At 33.4% G+C, this 26077-nt stretch overlaps 1 protein-coding gene across 1 annotated transcript in view; it reads left to right on the forward strand.

The window, feature by feature from the left end:
* LOC145679281 (zwei Ig domain protein zig-8-like) overlaps positions 1-26077 on the forward strand; it is a 957501-nt gene that overhangs the window by 101249 nt on the left and 830175 nt on the right. The window contains exon 2 of the mRNA XM_081749868.1: positions 10101-10240. Coding sequence (XP_081605994.1) covers positions 10101-10240 — 140 coding nt within the window. The remainder of the gene's footprint in view (positions 1-10100; positions 10241-26077) is intronic.

A 26077-nucleotide genomic window follows, 5' to 3' on the forward strand; every position in this document is an offset into this window, starting at 1 on the left:
CATATTATAATTTTATAATAATATAATTAGTACTGTGCTTTTCAGAATAATGTAGTACTAGTACAAACTAGCAGAATACAATAGTTTAGGAAAAGCATACAATGCAGTATTTTGAAAATCTCAACACGCTCTAACATAATGCATTTTTTATGAGTCACTCTCCTTAATGTTACTGATTGGACGGTGTCCTCGCACTTGCGTACACTACCAGTTCCGTACATGTCAAAAATCTTTCCAGTTCCGTACATGTCAAAATTCTTTCCAGTTCCGTACAAGTGCCAATTGAAATGAAATGTCATGATTTTAAAACGAGATAAGAATTCCCGTTTCTGTACAGGTTGAATAGCTGGTACTATTTCTGTGAAATTTTGTTAGATTTTGAGCAGAGAAAGATATGAAATCTAAAGGTTTCATTTTGAGTAGCACCCACAGCGAATAAGAGTCACTGATAGTTTCATTTTGCAGACTGCTTAGCAGATACCACGACTTTCTTTATTGATTGCACGTTTAAGAGCTGTAGCAAATTTTCTCCCAAATTTTCGTAATTCATGCAGATAGTGGATGTTTAATAGTGAAAACTAATGTGAATCCAATGTTTTTGGCCTTCTCCCGGACAAGAGAAAGCATAGATACGATAGGTCCTTTTCACTAATAAAGAATGAAAGTCCTGAATTGGTATCCTGAAATTGTAATGGTAGACTTCAAGGAAGAAGTAATAACTTCTTTTGGGACAATTTCCTCTTCAGCTTCCATAAGTGGGTGCATTTTCACTTTAACCACTGTCTTTGGTGTAAGATACAGGATTTGGGCTTGGTTAGAGATTACGAAAACAGTGATGATATAAGACTTCAGGTTCGAATGTATGCGTCATTAAGCTTTTCTTCCTTTAGAAATAGTCGACAGTGGTTGGCTGTCTATTCAAGGATATATTCCCTAAGCTCGAGCAGTTCTATGACTATTTTGTTGACCAATGACTAGAAAATTCTACAGAAGGTATCTCAGCCTGTGAGGTAAAAGAAGAAAGAAAGTATATGTGCAGCTTAAAAAATAAAAGTAGTTTTGATGTTTCAAAAGATGTTAGATGATGATTGGTTGCACTTTCATATATTCATAAGTTGTCATAAACTGTATATCGTATATATATATATATATATATATATATATATATATATATATATATATATATATATATATATATATATATATATATATATATATATATAATATTAATGATGTGAGGTGGAAAATTTTCCGTTCTAAAAGAATATCAATAATCAAGTAACAATTCCTCAGGAATCATGAAATTGATTGAATTCATGTATAGAAATGTTAAAAAGTGAAAGATCGTTTAAAGAATCTGAAAATTTTCATTGCTCAGACGATTTTCAGTACTATGTAGGAACAAGTTAAACAATTTTTCATGAATCGAAATATTTTCTGCCTTATATGGAAAAATTGAAGAACTTTTTATGATTCGGAATATTTTCATCATTTTGAAGCAAGAGGTAAAACAACTTTTTTTGTGAATCGAAATGTTTTATTGCTCTGTAGAAACAAGTGAGAGGAATTTTCATAGATTGGAAAATTTTCATCACTATGTAGAAACAAGTAGAAAACACTTTTCATAGGCCTGACAATTTTGGACATTATGTATAGTGATGTTAGGTGGAAAATTATCCACTATATTTAACTGCACATAGAGCTACAAAATTGAATTTTAGTAGAGGAAAGTTAGCCAGCAACAAATTATAATTTTCTAATTACCTTTCGGGAACCAGAAAATTTTCTATTTCAAGTTGGGAAATAAAATTTTAAAGTGTTTCTCTCTCACTCTCTCTTGCTCTGCGAGCTCCTTCGTTGCTAAGCAGTTAGCATACGCGCCTTTGGCATGGAAAACCTGACTTCGATTCCCAGCGGGAGCTCATGTAGTTCGGATTCCACGTTAATCAGTTGGTACCGTTTTATATAGTCTCGCTATTGAAAGGGACGTTAAACTCAAAATCAACTCAATTCAACTACTCTCTCTCTCTCTCTCTCTCTCTCTCTCTCTCTCTCTGTCTCTCTCTCTCTCTCTCTCTCTCTCTCTCTCTGTGTGTGTGTGTATGCAAAGTGCTGAGAACATACCTCGAGTTCGTAGAGTACAAATATCCCATTCTATTACTTAAAATTTTAATTTATTAAAACTCATGAATATTTTCCGATTCATAAAAACATGCTCACCTTATTCATTCGATTCATGAAAAATTGTTCCACTTGTTCCTACATAGCACTGAAAATTGTCTAAGCCATGAAAAGTTTCAGATTCCTTAAACAATCATTCACTTTTTAACATTTCTATATATGAATTCAATCAATTTTATGAATACTGACGAATTGTTACTTGATCACTGATATTTGTTAAGAACGGAAAATTTTCCGGAAAATTATAGAAGAAAATTTTCCACCTCACATCTCGACTAAACAAGTATGTAGCAATATGTGGAGTATGTTTTCATGAATCGGAAAATTTTCCGGAAAAATATAGAAGAAAATTTTCCACCTCACATCTCGACTGAGCAACGATGTAGGAATATGTGGAGTATGTTTTTATGAATCGGAAAATTTTCCGGAAAATTTTCATCACTGATATATATATATATATATATATATATATATATATATATATATATATATATATAAGAATTACACATAAGTGGTAGTAACAACGGTAAACGGCCTACTGCACATAGACCAAGATCATAGAAGATCCAGACACTAGTTCAACGAAGACTGTTTATAAGAGCCTACTTGTGTATCCCTTTAATGTGATTTGTGAATTCATATCAAGCACATTTCGGGGATACATTGGTCGAATTTGAATTTAACGTGAAGAGTTGAGTCGAAAGAAAAAACTTACATCAGTGTGAAAAGCATGTATGTATCTTTTCGTATTTCCTTCAGCATGCAATTTCATATTCGTTCAGCATGCAATTCGTTCAGCTTCAAAGGGATAGCTTCTTTTCGGTTCTGTTTAGTTTTGGTAGTATTGAACGACATGATAAAAGTGTATTTCATTAGTTCAATTAACACTTGGAAGACCTGTTCATACTCATGGATTGTTCACAGAATAGATAAAATGGTTAAGGCTGCTAATTCCAAAATTTATTTTATTTTATCCTTCCTCTGTTTGTTCCTTGTCTCCAGAGAAACTAGATTTTTCTTATAGACCTAGTATTGTAGCCACCATGACCTGAAATCTAAAGCATCTACACCACTGAATTGAACAACGATAAATTTATCAGACCTACTACTGTGAATAATCGACTCCGTCAATTCATGTACAGTGGAAAGGCGATCACTTTTTCTAAGTGCTCGATTGATGATGGCGAAACCCCTGTTACACTGAAGGTTGTTGGAATCGCGACGAGGAAAAAGTTTTAGACAGATTTGTTTTGTGTAACACTCTTCATCATTATGCTCCTACTTATTTCATTTTGAGTTAAAAGGGCGTATTTGCTGAATTACGCCATTTTAACAGAAAACAGTTTCAATGCCTTTTATTTTCAACACGTTTCAAGAAATATACTTCCTTTTAACACAAATGATTGCATCTACCTCTAAAATACTAATTTGTTTTAAAAAAAGTGAAAAGCGTAAAAAAAAATGTTACATGCACCAATTTAACAGAAACCAATTTAAATTTCATGAACTAATATGAACAACTTAGAAATTTGTTCCATTGGCTTTAGAAAACTACAATGAAATAATATTAATGTATAAAGTATGAATAAGATTCGTCTAGTAGGGTCTATTGGTGACCCAAACATGAAGACATTAATTCGTGTATTAACTTAAGATGGAAGCAATGCCCATTTACATAAAGGTACTAAATAAATTACTAACAATACAGTACCTGTGTCTAACAATACGTTTTTTTAAAAAACTGGAAAACTTGTATGAGATGCATGTTCATAGGCAGTGATTATGTTGTTATTAGTTACATATTTAAGCCGTTTAGAAAAAGTCAATACATTTACCTTATTACTGAGTAATACTTCAGCATATACTTTGTTCTATAACATTGCAAATTAGTATACTATAAACGTGCGTGTCCTTAAGTATTCAGGTATATTAAAATAATTGATTACAAACAAATAGACAAATAGTTGTTTACTATTAAAGGAAACTTTAAGTTCTGCAATTTTTGTATCATTCGATTTATTAAGAACGTCATATACAGTTGAAAAGACATGCATCATGCCTTTTTCTAAGCTGTTTTCGTTCTGAGCGGCGCAGATAGTTCCCATCAAACGAAAGATGACGAACAAACATTGTGGTCATCATTTTAAATACAAAAGTACCATACCGAAATTCAATCCCAATTTTCGAGTAGTTGGAATCAACGCAGGCAAAAGGAAATGTTTCCGTAATCACTAAGTTCTAAAGTATTTTACAGCGCAATAAACTATCAGTGAAAGCGTCCATTCTATATATACGATTTACTACAAAACCTTGTAAAAAGTCAGTATAATAATTAAAAGAAGGTGTCTATGCTGTAACGATAAATGTCGAGGGGTTATCATTTGCATCATGTGATTTTGTTGGTGACTTCGAGCCATTTGACAGATGTAGATTTGGACTTGGCGGCGCGGCGTCTTTTACAACTTAATATTTTTCCCTTGATACATAAATCGTACAGTTAATTATACCAATTAATTTACTAAGTTGTGTTTATTTGAATTATGGAAACAGAAACGTTTACCACACTTTAATTTTTTATTTAATAAGTTTTAATGCTTTTACGTATTTCTAATGAGACATTTTTGTTTGTTCCTAACTGGCACTGACTTTCGTATAATTTGGAACTAAAAGCTTTTAGACTGTAGAATCAAGCTTGGTCGTTTGAAGATATTTCCATATAGAAGAAAAAAAACGACTTGTAGGTTGATAATTTTTAAAGAGGATAAATCGGTATGTGACTTGCACATTTGAGGAGAGAAAGTAGAGATATAAAAAGAGAAGCAAAATCTAGGATAGAGAATAAGGCATCCTATGAACCTTCATCGGAAATGAAAGGAATTAGATTTCCTGTACGTTAGTAACGAGTTTTGAAAGCGCGAGAACCGATGGTAAAGCTATCACAGTTCAGAGGTAGAATTAGAGACAGACAGCAAAAGAGAGAGAGAGAGAATAAGGGGGAGAAGGAAAGAAAGAAAAAGGGAAGGGGAGAATTGTGAGACGTCAAGAGGCTGAAGCCGTTCGTCGTTCCCTGGGAAAAACGGTAATTTCGTTACAATCATTACCTGATTACTGCGTCAAGCGACTCAACTACGAGGCTCACGCGACTCGTGATTGGAATGACCGCAGTTATTCTGATTCAGCTTGCGGCTGAAAATGAAAAAAATGTTGCTGGTTGAAAGCCAGATCAATGGAGGTAGTTTTCAAATGTTGGACCAACAACTACTATTATTATTTTAAAGAAAAGATAATAAATTCCTGAGAATAAGTTATACTATTATTTCTATAAATGAAAACCACTTTATATTGTTGTATATGAATGAAAAATTAGTTTTTACGCAACTGGTACTTTAATATTTCACTATTTTTATTTTAATAAGTTTAATTTTCAACACTACATTGCTAGTGACTTTATTGCCTGTCAAAGTTCGAATTATGTAAAAATAATATCTTAATAACTTCCAGAATATATACGGCTGATACATTTTTTAAACTTACGTAATATTTTTCAAATGTATATTAATAGAATACATATTCCTGTGTATAAGCAGAATACATACCTTCAAAATGCAAATAAATTTAGGTTTTATATATATAAGCAACTTAGGTTTTATATTAGAATGAGTACTATAATCCTAAGTTTTAAACCTTACAATATTCGGGTACACGACATATTTGAATTTGTGTCAGTACAATGAAAGGAGTCAAGGTATAGCCTTCGTGTTGAACTGTATATAGCCACTTTCCTGCTAGTTCCGCGATCCATGTGGATACCACGTCTTGTCCTTAGAGGCAAAGAAACAAGTCATTGCTATTTCCAGTTCGAACTGATTGACGAAACATCGCGATTTCAGGAAGTGCTTCATGGACCAAAACGGTAATCCAAAGGGTCAAAATTAGTATTATATGCCGAGTGTGGTATCAGTTCCATGTCATCAAGTTACAAAATTTTTCTTGCGCTTTAAGAGTCGCGTTTGGTTTTGTGTTACCCTGTTGCAGAAGGATATACTTTGGGTTAATCAGCGCAGGATAGTTTAGGCGTAGTATAACATATATCCACCTAACTGTTCGAGGAAAGATCAGCATTAATCTTAGGACCGTTGAAACGAATATGAGGTGAATTCCTCGAAGATATCCAACACACAAAAAGCACGACTTTATGCATGGCTTAATGAGAACGGCTCTTTTTAACGACTGGTCCTGAAAGTTAGACTGCTCAATCACTGGTTTTGTACATCCGAATTTCGGAAAGACACCAACGTTTCGTCTCATGTGAGAATCAGTGTCAGGAAGAAGACATTACTCAAATTTTGTAACAGTTATAGCACATATCCACGCTCCTGTGGATCTGAGCTGGGGTCAGCTCATGTGGAACAATGCGGTAGCACCTGGTGGTGGGTTTCACGAGTTCGTGAAGGCGATGCACTACATTGAACTGGGATATGCAGACAGGTTTAATAATTGCTGTGTCCTGACGCATGGATTTTCCTCAATGTCGTGTCGTATGGAGTCACAATCTGTCACCTTGTAGCAGCGGCACCATGGCTGATTTCGACGTTTTTCAAACCTGCTTGAAATTCCTAAAACAAACAAATTGTTATGCTGTAGTTAACTTACTCTTCTCCTTTCGCATGAGAAATGATTTAGATTGCTGCCGCAGCTATATCTCCAAGTATGTACTCATACAGTAGTAGTTCACATACAAGGCGTTGTTGAGTACTGGTCGTGACTGCAACTGAAACCTGACTGAAATTTCTGGAAATTACTGACCGAGTGGTAGACTTCTTATTAAATACTCTGCTTTCCACACCATGTTTTTGGACAGTTTGACCCTATACTTACGGCCGATCGCGGCGTATACACATGCCTGCTGTTGGTTTGTGAAAATATTGCAAGAATTATGACTGACCTTTATACATTGCCAAGTTTCATGCAAATTGCCTGAAAGAATCGGTAGATCAAAGTGTGGTATTTTGTATCAACAAAACAAAATGTAATGTTTATTCTACTGTTGTCATATTTGTTAATTTCTAATGAGTATATCTATATAAAGAAGTGAAGTTATTATAAAGAAGTGAAGTTATAAAAGAAGGAAATCAGCAGATAAAAACTTACATGAGAAATTGTCGAAAAACTTCCTTTCGTTGTTTCTTTATTTCGGGGAGTATTCAAACTTAATATACTGAATAAGAAATTACTTAATTGTAATTCAAATAAACATAAATAATGTTTTTACTTTAATTGAAATTTGAGTTGTATGCGTCTTACTAAACTTTTAACATTTTGCTAGAAGGTTTAGGAACATGAAATCTTAAGCTTAACGTCCCACGCCACCTATGCCGGCTAGGTTAAAGGAGACGGTGATGGTGAGAAATGAATGAAATGGTGGAATGAAGAATTTGGGAAGAAACGGGAGAACCCCAAGAAAACCCACGCACACGGTGTTTGTCCACCACAAAATTAATTTAGCGCGGGCTGAGATCGAACCAGAGACCCCATGCTCTAAAGGCAAATGCTCTACCACTGAGCCACTGCGGCCCCGTAGAAGGGAAAGAATGTTATAAGATGCGGAAAGATAAAATGCCTTTTGCTAAAGAAATAATGGCGGTTAAATTGCAGAAATCTGTTTGAACACTTCATTTTGACAAACTAAATACAATTTAAGACGAAACATTAATCTCCGTGCCCCAATCAGAACATCTGCTTGTAAGCTGTAATAAGACTTCATTATTTAACACAATACTTATAAATCCAAACGGACTTATTCACAAATTACTCATAAGTACAATTGTACTTGCCTTTCGTGGTTCTTTGTTATTATCTGTCCATGTATGGTCATTTTAGTTCCAAAACTTAGTTACAAATCCACAACTAGATGACGATTATATTAGGACCGATATAAAGTAACAATTTATTTTATAGAAAATTTATAAACATATAGAATACTCGATCTGCTCCAGTTATTAACATTGAAATGTGAAAGCTGTGCTTTCGCTAATAATAGCAGGTTTATACCAAAACATTTCAGTGTTCATAGTAACGTCCTCTTTCTAGTAAAATAACAACCTGGAGCGGACACAGAAGCAACTATTTGGATATATATATATGGATAGTTATAATGATCCCGAATATCCTTCTATTCAGGCATATATTGGCAGTTATAATGACGCACAATCTCTGTCTTTTCAAGAATATATCGACAGTTATAATGATGCTGAATGTTTGTTTGTAGTATGATTTTCCATGCTTGCTGTAGACCTTTGTATATCCGGGCGATTATAGCTGCCGGAGCTTAGCTGATAGTAAGTTAACTATCCAATATTGTGCATGTGTTCAATTGGGATTAGTCAATGGTCCTTGAGTGCCAGAGTAGAATGCGTAAAAGGCGTAAAACTTGCTGGTCTTCCTTGGCAGTATGGACATGTGGCTTACCGTATCAGAAATGGTGGGTCCCGGAAAGTATTCAGATAATATCGCTAGATAGGATAAATTAATTTATAGCTCGCTATCCTTTGAACCAAGACCAGAAGCAGACGAAGTGTGCACGCTTCTTTTTCCCTCATATCAGAATGTCAACTATATCCTGTATGACGGAATGCGAATTCAATTTCCTTACTTACTGGACATGTAAAGGGACCTCATCAAATTCTAGATGGAAATAAATCTCAGAATCAAATATTACTGATATTCGTTCGCCTTACTACTAGAGACTCTTTCGATACCATCACAGACGTCCTTGCAGGTGGTCAGTTGTCATGAGTTATCATGGTGGAAGAGCGTGAGATCTATGCTTGTTTCTAACGATCAGATTATCAATAATCTCAGTATTCATTTTGATAGTAACTCTAGCTTAATATTTTGGTTTACAGAGTTAGACATTTTTATAATATCATATATTGGAATTTAACATTCATAATTCTTTTACAAATTAGAGTATTTTAAATATTTTAAAATGATATCAGTTACTACTTGAAACCTGTGTTTTCTATCATCGAAGGTGATGGTAAAATGCAGAAATCAAAATTACAATGTAAATGTCTGCGGAAGATATGGGCATATGGTTAAGGTACGGGAGAGCTGAATTTGATTTGCGCTGAGGAATAATGTGGTTTTGAATCCCACTCTAAGCTGTAGATTTAATTACCATATAACCTCAATACATAAAGGAATGTCCTGCTCCAAAAGAAATCACTAACTGCCCATGGAATACTGGAAGAAGAAATTGAACACATATATTAACTCATGTTCATTGTTATAAGCATTTTTATTACTGTGGCAAAGGTATACTCATTTATTAGTTAGGATTGGAAGATGTTCAATAAAAAATATCTAAATATATATATATATATATATATATATATATATATATATATATATATATATATATATATATATATATATATATAATAAATAAGTACATTAAAAATGAAAGAAATAACATTAAGAAAACATAAATTCAAAAGTTATTCATAAATAAGAGTTCATATACACTCTGTGATATTATTCATTGTGCAATTATATATTAAATAATAATTGCACACTTTCTTTTAAAACAAATGACTAGATTTCTTTACAATTAAGTTTATCTCTGTCGTTTAAGCTGGGCAATTTTGGTATGAAACTTTACATGACACTGTGATAGATATTGGCATATTTTCGACTCAGGTTTATAAATCATTTTTGCTGTTTATTTTTATTTGGAAATTCTTCACTTCTTGTTTCTAGTAAAAAAAATTCTATATTCATGTGTTTCATATTTACTGTATTTATGGTATTAAAGATTATTAGATGAGAATGATACGTAACTGTATAAGTTGTATAAAAATCATATATCAAACAAAATAACATGAGCTAATATTTCTCTCTCCTTTCGTTTCTTTCAGGACTCACGATCACAGATGAACCTCCTACAAATACTAGTATATTCCCCTATTTCGACTTTCAAGTTCCGCGAAATGTGACCACAGCGGTTGGACAAACAGCCTTCTTACATTGTCGAGTGGAAAGCCTCGGGGACAAAGCGGTAAGTACAAAGATAATAGGATATATATCATCTTGATGTGATAATATTGTATGATGTTTTAAGGATATTCATTAGACTTCAATTAAGAAAAAGCTCGGCATATCTAATGCAACGTAATTAAATAATCTCATACAATGCTGCATAAAGTGTTCGTTATATAATTCAAGCAAATTGTATTTCACTAGTGTGCTCTTAATTACTTAGAGTATTACCGAAGTTCCATTAACGATACTTATAAATTGTAAGCAATTAATATTGACGCAGAATAAACATCGTGAAAATTAAATAGGAAATATAAAATCTAATGTTTCTCTGCTTCAGAAATACATACACGATACGTTTGATGTGAGTTTTAGTTTATCGTCCCTTTTAGTATCGAGGCTATATGAGACATACAAGCACAGTTTAAAATGGAATCTGAATAACATAAGATCCATCGGGAATCGAACCCGGGCCTTGCACGCCAAAGGTTCGTACGCTAACTGCTTAGCAGCGAGGGTGGACATACTCGATACGAGAGAGCATTTTTACATCAATAGTGAGCATATACCATGCTTTTGAAACCTTAGTCCATATCCACCTTTAAGTATAATGTCTCAATACATAAGTTATATATTTATGTAATTTGGCAAGTAAACGAGATACCTATTGATAAGAAGTCAGTTGGTCTCTTAAAACTAGGCCCTTGGCTCTGGTTTAATTTGGTTTCGTTCTAAGTTGTCGTTTACAGATATGGTTTGATTTACATGAGAAAGAAGCAGGAAATAATGTAAAATAAGAAGACAGGGACTTGGAAAGTCACAAAGGTTCCATCAGACTAGTGACCCTTCTCTAAAGCTTGGGCAGACATTTGGACAATGGTAGTAAAACTCAGCGGAACTTGAACTAAAGAAGTTAGCCATGTGTATGGTAACTTTGCCAAGGGCTCGAAACCCTAATTTTCAGATGGTTGTCTAATAAATTGAGTTCGTGGATTGATTTTGAGTTTAACGTCCCTTTCAGCAACGAGGCTATATGAGACGAGACCTACTGATTAACATGAAATCCGAACTACATGATCTCCCGGGCCCCGGGAATCTAGCCCGGGCCTTCCACACCAAAGGCGCGTATGCTAACCGCTTGGCCATGAAGGATCTCGTCTAACTAATTGAATACACTCGAGAAATATTGAGGAAAGTCAGGATGTATTAGCGTTTTCCAACCAAATCGGAGAGGGTGACACAGGCTAGTTATAAACAAATGAATTCGTGTTATTCTGAAACAAATATATTCTGATGTTTTCTAATAGCCATAAAGCATCACTTCATTGCTATCAATATTTTATTTATGAAGTATATTGGTGAAATCAGTTTCCCTTCTATTGTTACCATATTTAAATATCATCGGCTATGTTAGTAGAAAATGTCCGATAAATACTGTAGGTAATGCTCTTTTCTATATGCTCTTTTCATCATCTTCTGGTAACCACATTTCTCGAGATAATTCTTTATTATCTACCAAGAACTATCAGACCCCAGATAAAAATTTCTGTTACATCACATAATAATAGCATTCTTTACTACTTTTACATAGTTCCTTCTACGAGAAGATACTTCTAGAGTCTAGAGATAATTGTCGTACTTTTATATCATGTACTTGTTTATTGTATTTCTGTACAGTTCACGTGAATGCTAAACTTTGACGTGTAAATTACATTCGTTTATAGACAATTCTTCAATATGCTTCATCATTAAAAGTAGTAAATTTGAAAGATAATTTGACTCGCGTGTTAAATACGAACAAAATATTAATAGTTATTCATATTATAGTTAGGGTATGTTGTCATACAAACATGCATCAACATGGCAATTTATCTTTATGATGTTGTAACTTCAATATTTCAAATGTTTTCTGCAATAGTTTACTGCATAAAAGATAGAATGAACTTTACGCCATATATCAAAACCCACACCACGCCATGTATCAAAATTTCTAACTCAGCTGTTTGAATGGAGAAAGGCTGTACAACAATGAAATTGTTCTTGTTTACACCAACTACACTGAATTCCAATTGTGGTGGCGTTCGGACCTCATATAAGTAGTAGATCTCTCACTATATAGTTTTATTAATATATAAAAATGGAAAATGAAATCAGTTAATTAATATATCAATCAATAACACATGCAGATAATTCTCGCAGCAGAATATATTAAGTTATCTATCGCTAAGTTTAGGTTAAATCGGTTCTGAACTTCCTTTCTTAAAGCATAAGAAATGTTTTCGTTCTTACCAGCCATCTTTATTTATTGTTGAATCTTTTTCTTCTACAACTTCACTTCTTACACAGATTTGATATTTCTGACGATTAGTTTCCAACTTCGTTATCTCCCATGCATTTACGTCTGTTATCCTCTTTCCTCTCAAGTCCATCGAATCAAATAATTTTCTGGTTTATCCTGGTATTCCTGTCGTAATTTCGACACCATTATCCTGACTCTGTTTCCTATGTAATTCCTAATTCTTTATGGTAAGATTACCAAATTCCTATACTCTTTCTTCAATGTCTCAATTACCATTATTCACCCTCTTATTCTTCTCATGTTATCCTGTCTGATATTATTAATTTTGGTAACAAAGTGCATTCAATTTTGAATTTCAATCACTTCTAGTTTGTTTCCTTACTATCAAATGTTTCCACGCGTTATTGTAGACAGTATTTGCGTTTCTCCCTCTTCATTTTTCACACACAATTTTTCTGAGCTCAAAGTCTCTTAAAAATTGTAGTGTCTCCTAGTGGACAACATAGGTAAGCACCCTCAACCCACTTTCTTGTGCTCTAGGTCAAACATCTGAAAACCTTGAAACATGTGGTTTAATTATTTTAGATCAACGTCTAAACACCAAATTCCATATATGTGATCATAAGGAATTCTCAGATACGAGTACAAAAATTGTAACTCCAACCCTCTATCTCGCCACATCTTTCCTTCTTTCTGGAGTAAACGTCAATAAACACTCAAACACTTGGTAATGGTTTTAAATAAACGGTCCAAATACTGAGTTTCATGTCTCCCCTGGTGCATGGAGTCCCTAATTCTATCCCAGCTAGCGCCAAGTGGGCTTTGTCGGGGACAGAGTGTGTATGGATTCTCTAGGAGTTCTAACGTATCCTTCCACTTTCTTCATTCCACTTGTCCTTCATTCTTCATCATCTCTTTCTCCTTTTGCTTACAGGGCATAACCGTGGGACTTTGAAAAGCGGAAAGATTTCATGTCATTTCGTGTTTGTAATATTAAGACGTTGCGAGTTACGGCCATCTTATTAGAGTATGGATATTCTATTATGATAAGTTATAATTGCGCTCCATTTTCCTAGCCCACTTCATTTTATTCTCTTCTAGGTCAAGTGATAAAAATTCACGAAAACATGTGTTTCATTAATTAAAATTAGAGTCCAAATTCCAAATGTTACCTCTCTGACATTAAGAGTTACCGAGCTATGGACACTTAGGACGTTTATTATAATAAGTGTAATCATCTCTCTCTCTCTCTCTTTCTTTCTCCCTACCCTCTTTTCTTTCTTCTAGATCAAATATGAAAAAAACGCTGAAACACATATCTAACTATATTAAATGAGAACTCCAAATACCGAATGTTATGCCTCTAATGTTAGGAGATTCCGATAAAATATAATATTTTATTATAATTGCAATTCCCACGCATTTAAACTTCGCATTCCCGTTTCTTCCCTGCTAGATTAAGTATCAAAATATGATCCAATACTTGTCTAATTATTTTAAGTATGAGTTTCATATACCAAATTTCTTGTGTTTTAGCTTCAGAGATTCTGACATATGGACATTTTAATAGTAATAATTGCCACCCATATCCCTTAGCCTTACTGCAATTGAATGTGCCTAACATCAGTGCGGAACGTTCATCATAGTCAAGTTATATTATAGGGCAAAAGTTACTTACAAGTTATCTTTAGAAGTTACATCGCATATTTTTGTTTCTTCTTATGCTTGGCAAGGATGATGTATATTTAAAGATTTCTTTTTGCCTTAGTTGAAGCACACACATCTATAATATATGATGCTTTTTTGTGCATCCTACTTTCGATAGGTAACATTACTTTGAATCTGTTTCCCAGCACATTTTCATTCCATATTTGTCTGGTTTGAAGTCGAATACTGACAGAATGAACACCTACCCGGAATACCACTAATTTGTCATCTGTAATATTGCTACTTGGAAGGTAATGTTTAGTAGGATTCGTGCAGCCTGCTTTTCACGTATTAAAAATAGATGCTAATTTGTCATATGAACGGTAATCAATCCTTATTTTCATGTCATAGAAATGAGCGAACAAAAGAAGTTTATGGAATCTGTCTCTACTCATGGCCGTACGAAATATTTGAGACTCATATTTCGGGTTCCTATCAGAAGCTGTGTGGAAATGACCGATCAAGTGACCAGTCGTAATGAGAATTATAGCAAACGGCATCATTTTCACCTTATCACAACGTTTCCAGAACATCGTCCTTTCATTTCCACGTGAACTCTTTCTACCTTCTCATCAATATAATTATTATTTTTATACATTACATCTTATAATAAGTAAAATAAAAAGTTTAACATCTACCTTGTACTTTTTACTTGCTTATCAGTCAGAACAACTTTGGATGTGACAGTTTTTATAATGTTTCTGGTCCTAATCTTTGTGAGTAGAGGTGTATGTTTGGTCTATTGCTTCATGTTTCTTGAAAAATACAACTGTTATCGTCGCTAAAAAATGGAAGTTCTCACTTTCACTAAGGATGTCTATGTGACCGCTGTTTATTCTTATATTGTCACAATCTCTACTTTTACATTACTAATCTTTCCTTCACAGTTTGAGAAAGATTTATCACGTCCATAACCTTCTAAAACAAATCAGAATCTAATTTTGTCCTCAGTTAGCGCTAACACGACAGGAATCACTCAATACAAAGGAAAGTATTGAAAAATTTCACAAAAAACAAATACACTAAAGTATTTTTGTTGTTCTTTGTCAACACAACGACAGAACAATGTTAAGTGCTCGTGTCAGTGGTACCAAGTTGAACTATGGCATTTACATTGTAAATTATAAGAATTATAAGGAATACATTGAAACATAAATTGATGTGTTATATTGAAACCCGTTTTATAGTTTAAAAAGTAATGGAGTCCATCAGAGTAGCCTCAAGCTTTGTAGGGCTATATCACTCCTTCTTTATCGAATTTCCAAAACTCCTTCCTTAGTGGAACCTTATTTCACAAATCTTACGTACTTTCCGAATTTGAAATTTCTTGCTTAACCGATTTGGACTGTGGGTTAATCAACCAGTCTTTCAGACTACTTCTTTCAGAGCCTATATACAGGGTGTTCTAAAATAATGGTAAAAAATCGAACCACAGATTCCTGGCACCAAAACAAGAAAGTGTATATGACCTGTAGTCCAGAAGTGAACAAGGGCGGAGCTAGACAACTTCGAATGTGATGGGAAAAGATCTTCACACCTGCCAGCGGAATAATGATAGGCGCTAGGAAGGAGGTTCATAAATACATAAAGATCATCTTGACTTGACACATTAAACGCATGTTACATAACTGCATCAGAGATTCTCCATATGGCATTTAGGGATTCACCGAATTTCTGTACGGCAGGGGTATTGAAACGGTGCAGTAAAGATGGAAAATATACAGAATAAAGTTATCCGTGGCACCATTGCACGCACATGTACAGCGGGGGACACTTCTAAATGGTACACCTTAGCCGTAAATCTCCATATGGCTGTACCATTTAGAAGTGTCCCCCGCTGTACAATGGGAGTCAAAGTAAAGACCACTTAGCATAGTTGCATAATATCAGGGGGCAACGAAAAGTGGTATACCAGATAAAAACTTGCAGATAGAGGGTAGAAATAAGAACAAGTATAACTAGACGTGTAATGTAATAAAATAAGAGGCAGAATACACAAGTATTTACTTTATTTGTAACGTAATATCTTACACAGGGTAGCACTACGAACTACTAGGTTATGTGCTAACAATAAGCGTACCTACAAAAGATGTTCAAAGTGTTGTCTTCCCACGTCTAAGCAACATATTAATCGTGAGTTTCGAATGCATTCCATCATTCCCAGTGTGTTACTAACTGCTTATATACATATTCAATGCGGTTTTGTAAGCCGACAAGTTCCCTTTCCCTAAGTGTGAAGTTTCTTTTCCCCCACATTCGAAGCTCTCTAGCTCCGCCCCAGTCCACGTCCGGACTATAGATCACATAAACCTTTTTCTGGTTTCGGTGCAAGTAATTTGTGGTTTAATTTTTGCCATTACTTTTGGGACACCCTGTATAGATATATCTTGATATTCAACGTTTCTACTCAATACAAAATCGCGAATTTCATTATAATACTTTGTTTCTTCTGTCATTCTATTTTATCTTTTTACTGTAAAGAGCACCTGATATTTCTACCATTTCATTCACTCCGGCTTAATTTTGTAACTTGTTTCGGCAGAAAAACTCACTTTCTTGGTCCGATTCGAACCAGGTATATAAGTGTAAGTTTCTTTTTAATAAAGCATTGGCCTTCCTGTATTTGTTTTGTTTCAAAGTACATACATTATGTCTTCTTTCTACTTATTGTTAATCTCCTGTCTTCCAAAAACTTTTAGTTTCTGCTCTATCTCTTTCATGTCAGTAATATGAAACTCAAAGATGCACTGAGTTGAGAAAGGAATCTATAAACTTAATATCATTTCGAAAAGAGATCTACACAATACACACCATCATATCTTTCAAATAACAATGGAAACCAAGTTTTAGTTAGAACACTTATAGAAAGAAATATATTTATGTAGTGCGTAGAGAGACGTGACATTGTTACCGAAGTCCCTTCTGTATTCCTAGTAAATATTTCTTTTGTGTCTTTTTTGACATGTTTCTTTGTTGACTATGCAAAAGAGCCATATATTTACTTTGATGAGTACCGTGTCTTCTAATGGAATAAGGATGAAATTAGTGAGAAAAAGCAGAAAAGACACAAGAGATAGGGGGATTCAATGTCTACAGCAGGGAGTGTTGCTACGCAAAAGAACGCTCTAAGTTTAACTAGATGCGACAAAGATTCTAACCTCGTTATAAGAAATCTCCTTTTTCCTGAGTACCTATCTTCTCTACAAAAGAAGTATTATATTTAAGATGTCGGAACCTTCTTTCTCGTAGCTAAAAGTGCTAGACTCAGGAAGGGAGAGGTTATTTCGTTAAAACAGGCATATTTTTTCTTCGTTGTCGTTATTCAATAGATGATGGACGCCTTAATTGAATTTACCTCCTTTGCTGTGAGACAGAGAAAGCACAAGGACTTAATGGCATTGCTTCAACTATTCCGTATTTAATGGATGCGGTCACTTATACACGTTATTGACTACTCTCCTCTTCCATTTCTTTTTTTTTAAACTTACGCCAAAAGAAGTTCTTGGCATGTAATCGATTTCGTTACTTACTTTCTCCATAAATACTTTCGTATGCGTTAGTGATAATATTATTTCATCTCTGCTGTATTTCGTTGTGTTGTGAAAACTAACGAAGCTCCAATTATTTCATAACGATTGTTATCTAACTTTGTTGCTTAATTAACGTTAGAGTACTTGTATTTCAGATAATATGGGACACTTTGTTGTTGATGAATCTGTTTTTTTTTTTTTTTTTTTTTTAACAAAACCTCTTTTTACTCCGTATCAGGGTATAATTTCATGTTTTTTGTGTGTTAGTGACAGGATGTCCCTATCCATTTTGTTGAGTGTACGTTGTATAGTAGCTTTCTTAAGCTGTATGTTAAAGTGGTACTTTCAGTTCCGAAAATATTTTACAATGTTGTGAACCTTTACCAACAAAAATGTTACTTCTAATACAATTTTATATAATGGAATGTTTAGTATAAATAGGGATTTGTTCATGTTTGAGTTATCTAGTACAAGATCTATTTTAAAAGATCGCAGATCGCTTTATTCATCTTGACGTATATCGATTTTTCGTTGTGGCTCTAATGCTTTTTAAAAGATTGGCAGTGGTATTTGTCACTGTAGATTTTCTAAAGATATCTGTGTATGCTTTTATTAAAACACATTATGTTTCCTACTTTATCAATGATTCGGAGCTCTTCGAAATTCTACGAGCTAATACTAGGTACAATGAAGATATATTTCCCTCATTTTACATAATTATTTGTTTTAATTGATTTTCTGTTATGCCTTAATATGGAATCCCGTACATTCTACGTCGTATACATGTATCAGGAAACTAAATAAACATTTAAGTCATTAATGTAAGTCGTTGATCTAAATTCTCAAAAGTTATTGCTAATAAATATAATCCAATGTCCTTTTACTTTCATTTCTGTCTTTACTTTCATGACCCTTCAAACTTAAGTTTATCTATGTAATAGCTTTTATATTATAAACGTTGTTAAAAGCTCAAAAGATCCTGGTTTTCCTCCAAAACATAAGTGGAGATAACCTGTACCATATTTTAAATAATTACCGTTTTTCATTAGTCATTGTAACTCAACTAATAGAAATAAGCTTAATAAACTCTTCGTTACTCACTTTTGGTGAACGTTGACTTTTAGATTTCGAAACTATGCTATGCATAAATGTCGGGAATGATAGAATGGCATGGTTCGTCTGTCCGTCTGTTGACAGGTATCAGTGCAAAAGCGGTAATAAATATCGAGATGTGGTTCTTAGAAATTGATTTATCGTCCCCAAAATAATTTTCATATCTTCTGTTAACTAAACTAACTAACTAACTCTATGGCCTATGGAACCCGGAGGTTCAATGCCGCGTTCACAAAAGCTCTCCACTGACTTCTATCCTTAGCTAACTGCATCCACTTTCTACTCTGTATTCCAATCACTGCGAGATCCATCTTAATATTGTCCTCCCATCTGCGCCTAGGTCTTCCTAATGGTCGTTTTCCGATTGGTCTTCCAGTCAAGACTTTGAAAGCGTCTCTATTTTCTTCCATTCTAGCTACATGACCCGCCCATCTAAGCCTCCTAGACTTGACGACCCTAACAATGTTGGGTAAACCATATATCTTCTGTTAACCCTTTACTGAAACCGGAAGTACTTCGAATTAGTCATTTCAGGTCTCGAAGTCTATCATCATAGAACCAAAATGGTAATAGATGGCGAGAAGCGGGTTTTTGCAAACGATTCAGCGTCTAGTGTCAACGTACCATGTTTATACCAAATACTGTAAGAAAGAAACAAATGGTTCAAATTCATGAATACTTTTGCTTTCCACACTGACTTCCACAGAGCAAGAAAAATAAAAAATCGAGATGCGCGTTTCTACAATCAATTCATTGTTCCAAGAACAGAGTCCATTTTCTTTATTAACCCTCTATCCGAATGCAAAGTGGTTCACATTAGCCATTTATGGACATCACTGCTGAAACCGTAGATATTCATAGATAGCAGAAAGCTGTTTCTGCAATCGATTATCTCAAAATAATAGATCGTCACAATTATGAACACTCTACCACAACGGTTATGATTGAAACTTACTAAAACTACTTTCGGTTTCAATATCAATGTTCATAGACCAAAAGCTGTATGAGATATCCAGATGTGGTTTTCACAGTTGAGTCAGTGTCCTGAAAATAGAATCCATCTCCTCCGTTAACCTTTTATTAAAATTGGAATTGGTTGAAATTTACTACTACTTCCGGTTTTAGTACTGATTTTCATAGAGCAAAACCATTAAGATATACTGAGATATTTTTTTTCAATTGATTGGTCGTCTCAAGAATAGATCGCAGCTTCTTTCTTAGCCCTATATTCAAACTAGAAGTGGTCCACATTAACCATTTTCGGTTTCAACGTGCATTGCTAGAGAACAAGAATGGTATTGGATAGCGACAAACAACTTTCTGCAAACGATTCAAGGTCTCAGGAGATATACCATTACAACAGCCTACCAAACCGGGAAGTGGTAAAATATAATATACCTCCGTGTTTCAATACTGATATTCATATAACAAAAAGCGATAAGAGAGATCGAGATGTGTTTTCTTGCAATCGACTCACCTTCCCGAGAGTAAGTTTTATCTCCTATTTTATTCTTTTATTAAATTCGGAAGTAGTTCAAATTAACAATTTCCGGTTTCAATATTCATCGCTATAGACCAGAAGTTGTAATTGATAGTGACAAGCGATTTTATTTAATCGATTCAGAGTCAAAAGAGTAGTACATACTATCACAACCCACAACACTCTACTGAAACCAAAACTTGTTTAAATTAACAAGTTCCGTTGACAACGTTTATTGCTGTAGAATAAAACAGTAAGGCATAGTGAGTAATGTTTTCTTATATTAATAACGTGAGAGGAACAGGTTCTATCTTTGATCCCATCAATTTATCGTAACAAGTAATTATAGATTTACTACTTTAAGTTCTACTATGGAAGTCTACTGTAGTTTCCCATTGTAAAACGAAACTCACTTTTTATTTAGTTATTTGTAATGTTTCAGTAAATAGTAAATTCATAACTATGATTATATTGTAAATTGCAATAGATGTCTCGGTTCTTAGCCTGAAAATCGAGGAGTCCTACCTATGATCCATTAGTTAAAGCCAAGCAGTAGACTATAGATTTGAGAAAAGTGATAGTCTTACCAAGTTATACCTCTTAAACATGTGCTAACTGTAATATGTGGAGTACTGTCACAGGGTTTTTAATTTCTAGTTGTTTCCGAAATAAAAATGATCTGTTTGGATAAAATTTCTTCCTGCTGCAATGGTGGAAGTCGCTTTTGAATACATTGGCGGCAACAGAGTACAATGAAATTTAAAATAAACTGCTATCATGCTATGATAAGTGCCTGAACATGTATAGTGGATATGTTAAAAAGTATTATAATGTTCCGATTCTTAAAAATTTTGTATATTTCATTTGTAGTTTATGTTTCACACCGAAACTTGTAATACTGGCAAGATCTTCTGTTGAGTGTAAGGACAATAAATAATTAGTTAACTCCATCCTGTCAACAGTGTTTAGTTAGTGAAACTCACCGCTAAACAAAATAACATGGCATCAGATTGAATCAGAGATCTCTCAAAGTGTAGATAAAATAGGATGTTCACAACTGCTTGATAAAAACAAACAATAGATATGATCTGCTATTTAAAAAACAACAGATATAATATGGTATTTACCAAACAATGAATGAAATATGCTCTTTAACAAACAATATATAATATCTATTTGACAAACAATAGATGAAATCTGCTATTTATAAATAATAGATGAAATTTGCTTTTTAATAAACAATTGATGAAATTACTTTTTAACAAAAAATAAATGAAATTGCTTTTAATAAACAATACATGAAATCTGCTATTTAACAAACAATAGGTGGAATCTACTACTTAAGAAACAAAAACAAAATTTACTATTTAACAGTTAATAGATAAAATGTGTTATATAACAAACAACAAATCAAATCTGCTATTTAACAAACAATAGATGAAATCTGCTTTATAACAAACAATAGATGAAATTTGCTATTTAAAAACAATAGATGGCATGTACAATTTAAGAAACAAAGACAAAAGCTACTATTTAACAAATAATGGATGAAATCTACTATTTAACGAAGAATATATGAAATCTGCTTTATAACAAACAATAAATTAAATCTGTTATTTAAAAGATAAACAAAATCTATTATTTAACAAACAATAGATGAAATCTGTTAACTAGCAGTGCACTTACATACATAATATATAAATAATAAACATGTTCTGTTCGAGTAAAAATTATCGATCATATGAATATTAGTAAAGTGTAACAATTTTCAGCGCTATAGAAAGTAGTTCTTTTCGATTTTGTGGGAAACTACACATGGAAAATTACTTTTAAAAAACTAATTTTGTTTAACTTTGATTCATGTCCTACCTCTGGATAATGTCATAGCTAAACAAAAATAAATAAATAAATAAAATAAAATAAATAAATTTGAAAGTTAATCACAATTTTGGGTGGTATTTCATGAACCATACTGCGTATTGTCGTCTTCCTAGTTTCTTAATGAAAGGCTTGACAAGGGACTACGGTAACTCAGTGGTAGATTTTTACTTCTGGTGCATGAAGTCTCTGATTCTATCTTATCTACTGTTAATAGAACTGTGTGGTGGACAAACACTGTATGCGTTGGTTTGCTCGGAGTTTTCCTGTCTTCTCCCATTTTCATCTTTCTGCTACGATCATTCATCTTATCATTATTTCCCTCCTTATCATCTGGCACAATCACAGGGCGAGTTACAAACAGATAAGAAAAGGCTAATAACTATAAAAGAGTAGATTATTCTTAATAGAACCGCACAGAATTTATTTTTAAGTTTACGAAGAGTACTTCTCTTTTATTTTTACGATAACAACATTTGATGATTTTCACTCATACACACCATTGTGTTGATCATAGTTATACCTGTCGATTGACATATTTCATCGTTGTTTTTGTTTTTCCGTTAAACAGGAATAACATTGTAGGATAATTACATGAGTAATAGAAAATTAAGACGTTACATAAATGGCATTATTATTATTATTATTATTATTATTATTATTGTTATTATTATTATTATTATTATTATTATTATTATTATTATTATTATTATTATTATTATTATTATTATTATTATTATTATTATTAAACACTTGTATATCACCTAAATTTTGCATACAATATAAAAACTTAAGTTCCAACATTTTGTGGAAGGAAGAGATTCTGTGCAGTGATTCAAGTGCTGAACACGTCGCAATATCATCTGGAAATCTCCTCCCTTCCCACCCGACTAATTTAATTCCCCTCAGCTGCTAGAGACACGTAGCGGAAAAGCGGTGAAACTACGCCTCCTTGAATGCTACACGAATTCTTCGCTCCACTGATCTTCTTCCTCTTCTTCCTCTCATTCTTTGCCTCTCTCTTTCTTTCTCCTCCCACCAGACGGTCTTCTACACGTGAATCAAAAACAAAGGTTCCGGATAATAGGAAGTGCTATAATCACAGTTTGTGAGTAGGTAACATGAAGAGTTGTTATATCTAGTTCTAAGAGAACTACCTGAAAATTATTTCTGAAGTTCGTGTGTGTGACTACTACTACCCTCCAGTTGACACTCAAACATACCTATATATTTAGCTCTGAAAGTTCTAGCGCGGCATAATTCAGGAGAGAAAATTGCTGTTAAAATCTATTTTTAAAAAATAAAATAAAAGCTTCTAAGCAAAGAAAAATGAAATTAACTCATCTTTCGCTTTCTAAATATATTTATAATATAAGTCACGTGCCGTTTTCTCATATATCACACTGCTTTTATTTTTGTCTTTCTTCAAGAGATATGTTTTGTTTGCATTTCAAAATATGTAATCCGAGTCAGCCTCTACGTACTGTTGTATTATTATAATCTCATTAAGTAAGATGTCTGAAAAATTCTTTGTGAAGAGGATATATGTTTTATACATAGGAAAATGGCAATTTTCGAGACAAAATATTTTACTCTACAAACTTAAAAGTAATCAGAAGTCATTTGGAACAAGATAAGCTGAGTAGGGTGGGCGAGGAAGCATTTCGTTATTCTATTTTTAACATTTGAAATAATCTACTGTCCCAATAGAGAACGAAGTCGGAGTGTGAGCAGTTTGGTCGGTGTTGTACTGCTGAGCGATTGTTTGTTCCTTCTGCTAAGACAAAAGGCAGTAACAATTTCCTTAGAAGTCAAGATTATTTTTTTTAAGGAAACTTTCGCTTTGAAATTGACCTGGCAAATTTTAGTTACTGGAGGTGAGGAGAAGTGTGTCTTCATTGCTTCGGATTATTTAATTTTTGGATTGAAGAGGGTTATAAGTAGTTTATCCATTGAGATTAGAGAACCGAATAACTGACCATAGTTGTTTGTTAGAAGACTGCAGGTGGTCATGCCGGAGGACTGCTCTTTATTCGCTGTCGAGAAACCCAATATGAACTGACTTTGGACAACATAAAGAGGTTTATCACATCTCTTAACCCTTATCCGGGCAACCGGGGCCTCCCAGGCCCAGTAGCTTCATATTTTTCTTCGAATTTCTTAATAACCATAAATATTTCGATGCCATAAAATTCTGAATTCTTCTATCTTTAGTCGAAGTTAAAGTTATGAACATATCGAGTTGGTAAGGCCCCAGTTGCAGTCTACATTACAAAAATAGCTTGCCCAGATAAGGGTTAAACGGTGTCTCAGAGGTATACTGTAATGCTACAGAAATACGCTTAATTACAAATTAATCCCCGATTGACATGAATGGAGGATGAGTGGGAAGAGGGTGATATGTAACAATAATCGAGAAAGATTGTTATTAAAATAGATACAACCCATAGTTTTGGGGATTTTGAGATGAATAGTGACACTTCCGATGCCATATTTTATTCTTCAGCATATCCTAACGGGGTACAGGTTACAATATTTTCCATAAACATATTTTCCGTATGCAAAGAATAGGCATTTTAGCTAGTAAGTGAATAAATAAAATAAAAATGCAAGTTTGGTTTTTCCCTTTTAAGTATTGCTATATTCAGTAGCTTCATATTGCTTTAAACTCTACTAACACATACTATATTTGAACAGCAACTTGATACTTCTATTCATACTATACTGAATAGGTAATTCGAGGAATTGGATTTAATACGATAATAGACGATATTGAACTAAGGAGATTATGGTAGCCTATTAGTGGAGCGATCACTCTTGGTGTGAAAAGTTTCTGATTCCATTCTAGGCCACATGAGTTTATTACCGTTGCCATTATGTCTGTAGGTTTGTCGAATTTTCCGTTTCATCCCACACTTCCATTCCACAAACTCTTTCATAACTACATTCAACATTCATTTATCTCTTTCAACGGTTACAGGGTATAATCGTGAGACATAAAACTAAAGACTTCATTTTTCGTTTTATTATTATCATGATTATTATTATTATTATTATTATTATTATTATTATTATTATTATTATTATTATTATTATTATTATTATTATTACTAATTAAGAAGACTTATAGCAAAAGTCAAATGGTTCCTTTCCATCTTGCGTTGGTTTTCTTGGAATTTAACGTTCAGTTTGGTACTGATACCATAGGAGGTGCCAAACCTCACACCAAGTAAACCCGAAACAACGTGCACACGCTAACTATTTTGCTTGACGTGATATTTAACTTCTAGGTAGTCTATTTTCATCTCAGTTATGATATTGTTTTTCTTTGCTCCTTACTCTTGTTCGAAGAGTATGTATGTAACATTTGTAAATAAAATTCATGCCATAAAATTTTAGAAAATGGTGTATATATATATATATATATATATATATATATATATATATATATATATATATATATATATATATATATATAGATAGATAGATAGATAGATAGATAGATAGATATAGATACATTCTGTCTCCACTTTTACTGTTTCGTCTTCCAATTTTACCATATGAGCTCCGATGGAGATGATTTGTTGTTGATATACCATAAAATGTACGTTCCTTTGGTTATTGGTACTTTGTTCAATTCACTGCGAAAATTCACTTTGTTCAGAGCCAATATTAAGCATTATGCGTCACTTAATCTTAGTGCTGAAACTGGACGTTAGTCTAAAACATAAATAAATAACCGGTAAACATACTTGATTTTCGTCGAGAATGAAGTATATAAGAATCATACAAAAGATGAGCTTCTTAGAAATTGTTATCAACTTTTAAGTTTCCAAACCATCAAATTAA

Source organism: Thermobia domestica, chromosome 2 (assembly GCF_964235325.1).
Source record: "Thermobia domestica chromosome 2, izTheDome1.hap1.1, whole genome shotgun sequence".
NCBI classification, from domain to species: domain Eukaryota; kingdom Metazoa; phylum Arthropoda; class Insecta; order Zygentoma; family Lepismatidae; genus Thermobia; species Thermobia domestica.